Source organism: Octopus bimaculoides, chromosome 13 (assembly GCF_001194135.2).
Source record: "Octopus bimaculoides isolate UCB-OBI-ISO-001 chromosome 13, ASM119413v2, whole genome shotgun sequence".
Taxonomy (NCBI): domain Eukaryota; kingdom Metazoa; phylum Mollusca; class Cephalopoda; order Octopoda; family Octopodidae; genus Octopus; species Octopus bimaculoides.
Window position 1 is genome coordinate 54,202,741 of NC_068993.1, and position 1,830 is coordinate 54,204,570.

The 1,830-nt window shown below is 36.8% G+C and overlaps 1 protein-coding gene across 1 annotated transcript in view; it reads right to left on the reverse strand.

Moving 5' to 3' along the window:
• The window catches only part of LOC106867552 (suppressor of SWI4 1 homolog), an 11,133-nt gene extending 9,812 nt beyond the window's left edge, over positions 1–1,321 (reverse strand). Inside the window, exon 1 of the mRNA XM_014912457.2 lies at positions 570–1,321. Coding sequence (XP_014767943.1) covers positions 570–737 — 168 coding nt within the window. The 5' untranslated portion in view covers positions 738–1,321. The remainder of the gene's footprint in view (positions 1–569) is intronic.
• Positions 1,322–1,830: the final 509 nt, after the last annotated feature.

Consider the following 1,830-nt stretch of genomic DNA (forward strand, 5'->3'; position numbering starts at 1 on the left):
TTTTTTTTTTTTTTTTCTTTTTCATTTAGCCTGTCCATAAAATTTATACATTCGTTGTAGGATACCTGTGTGATGTTCAAAAATTAGTGACACGATCACTAAAATGAACCAATACTCAAGCGATTGCTGTGGGAAGAACCCAGCAAATTCAGAATTGCAAAAATTATGCCAATATTAAAAGAAAAATTAAATACGAGGAAAATTTTTCTTTCACACACGCACGTGTCTGAAATACTACACGTGTCTTGGTGAAAATAAATCTATTTATTTAAAAGCTTGGAAAACTCTAAAAGACAGATTCAAAATCATTAAAAAAAAACCGGCAATCTTTCGTTTTACGCAATAATATTTTGTTGAAAATAGTTATTTATAACTAATTTCGTTAATTAGAAATAATTACTTGTTTTATATTTATAAATAATTAAGATTTCGTTGTTCGTGTCGCACGTGTGTTTACTTATGCAGTACATTATTATCATGAATATATCACACAACCTACATATTTCAGATATTATATTTTCCAATCTATCAATAGAACACGAAGGATAATAATAACAAAGAATTCGTACCCGTTTCCGTGGCATCTTCGAGAATTTAATGGAAGGGAAAACTTCAAAACGGAAATGGTTTTTATAGAAATTCCAAAACCTTCCACGATTATCTCCCTTTAAATAACTTTCTTCTCCTTCTTCTTCTTCTTCTTCTTCTCCTTCTCCTTCTTCTCCTTCTTCTTCCATTAGTCTTCAATGCAGTTTTCCTTATTTCTCTCTGCTTTTCTTTTTTCCCACAAATGAGAAGGCATCCTCCATAACATTAATCTGTTAAAATATTTGGGTATTATTTTATCTGTCTTCACGTTCTCAGTTCAAATTCGGGATCGATAAATTAACTACCAGTTGTGTACTGGTCCCCTCCCCCAAAATTTTGGGCATTGTGCCTAGAGTAGAAAAGAAAAAAATGTAGGCAATCTATCTGTTTGTCTGTCTGTCTGTCTATCCTTCTATCTATCAACAACAAATGGTTTGCCCTCAAGAGAGCAGTAAAAGAGGAAGTGATTAGATATAGCAAAGCACAAGCCATAGATAGAAACAGAGTAGAGGGTGAGCTAGTTAAGAAGTTAGAAGAGGCGATAAGAAATGACATCGCATCCGACGTTTTGGCGGTGAGGTTGGCCCTCAACCAACACTACAATGCCAAACACAAAGGGTGTGTTGTCAGGGCTAGGATGCGTGCTCTAAGAAACGAGAGGCCTGGGTGGCGGAGTCGCAACGGAGCAACAAAGCCACCATTCGGTCTCTGGTAGATGAACAGGGCCGCGAATTGCTCGAGTCTGGCAAGATGTGCGAGGCGTTTCAGCAGCATTTTGCCTGACAGTTCGGAACTAGTGCGAGCGAGAACGCAGGGTGGACTTTAGTGCCAGCCTGCTACGACTCTCGGCAAGATAGGCAGAGTGCTGCGAAGGTGCCATCACAGCGGATTTCATTGTACAGTGTCTTGGCCACAACATCATGTCTCATAGGGACCCCCTTATAAACGCTTATGAAATTTATAGATAAATATTTGCTTAAAATAACATATTTTTACATTTATTTATTTAACAGTATTTAACAAATAGGTTTATTGTCAATTAAAAGATATCGATTAAAAAATATATATAAAATCAAATTGCCCATAAAAAGTATTTGCTGTCCACGGACCACAGTTTGAAAACCCCTGGTTTATAAAGTAGTGTAGCTGAGTGAACAAAATCATGAAATCAGCTGTGTTGTCTTATTTATCGGTCTTTCGGAGCTCATAGTTCCAATATCTACCGTTAGGTGTCGTCGTCGG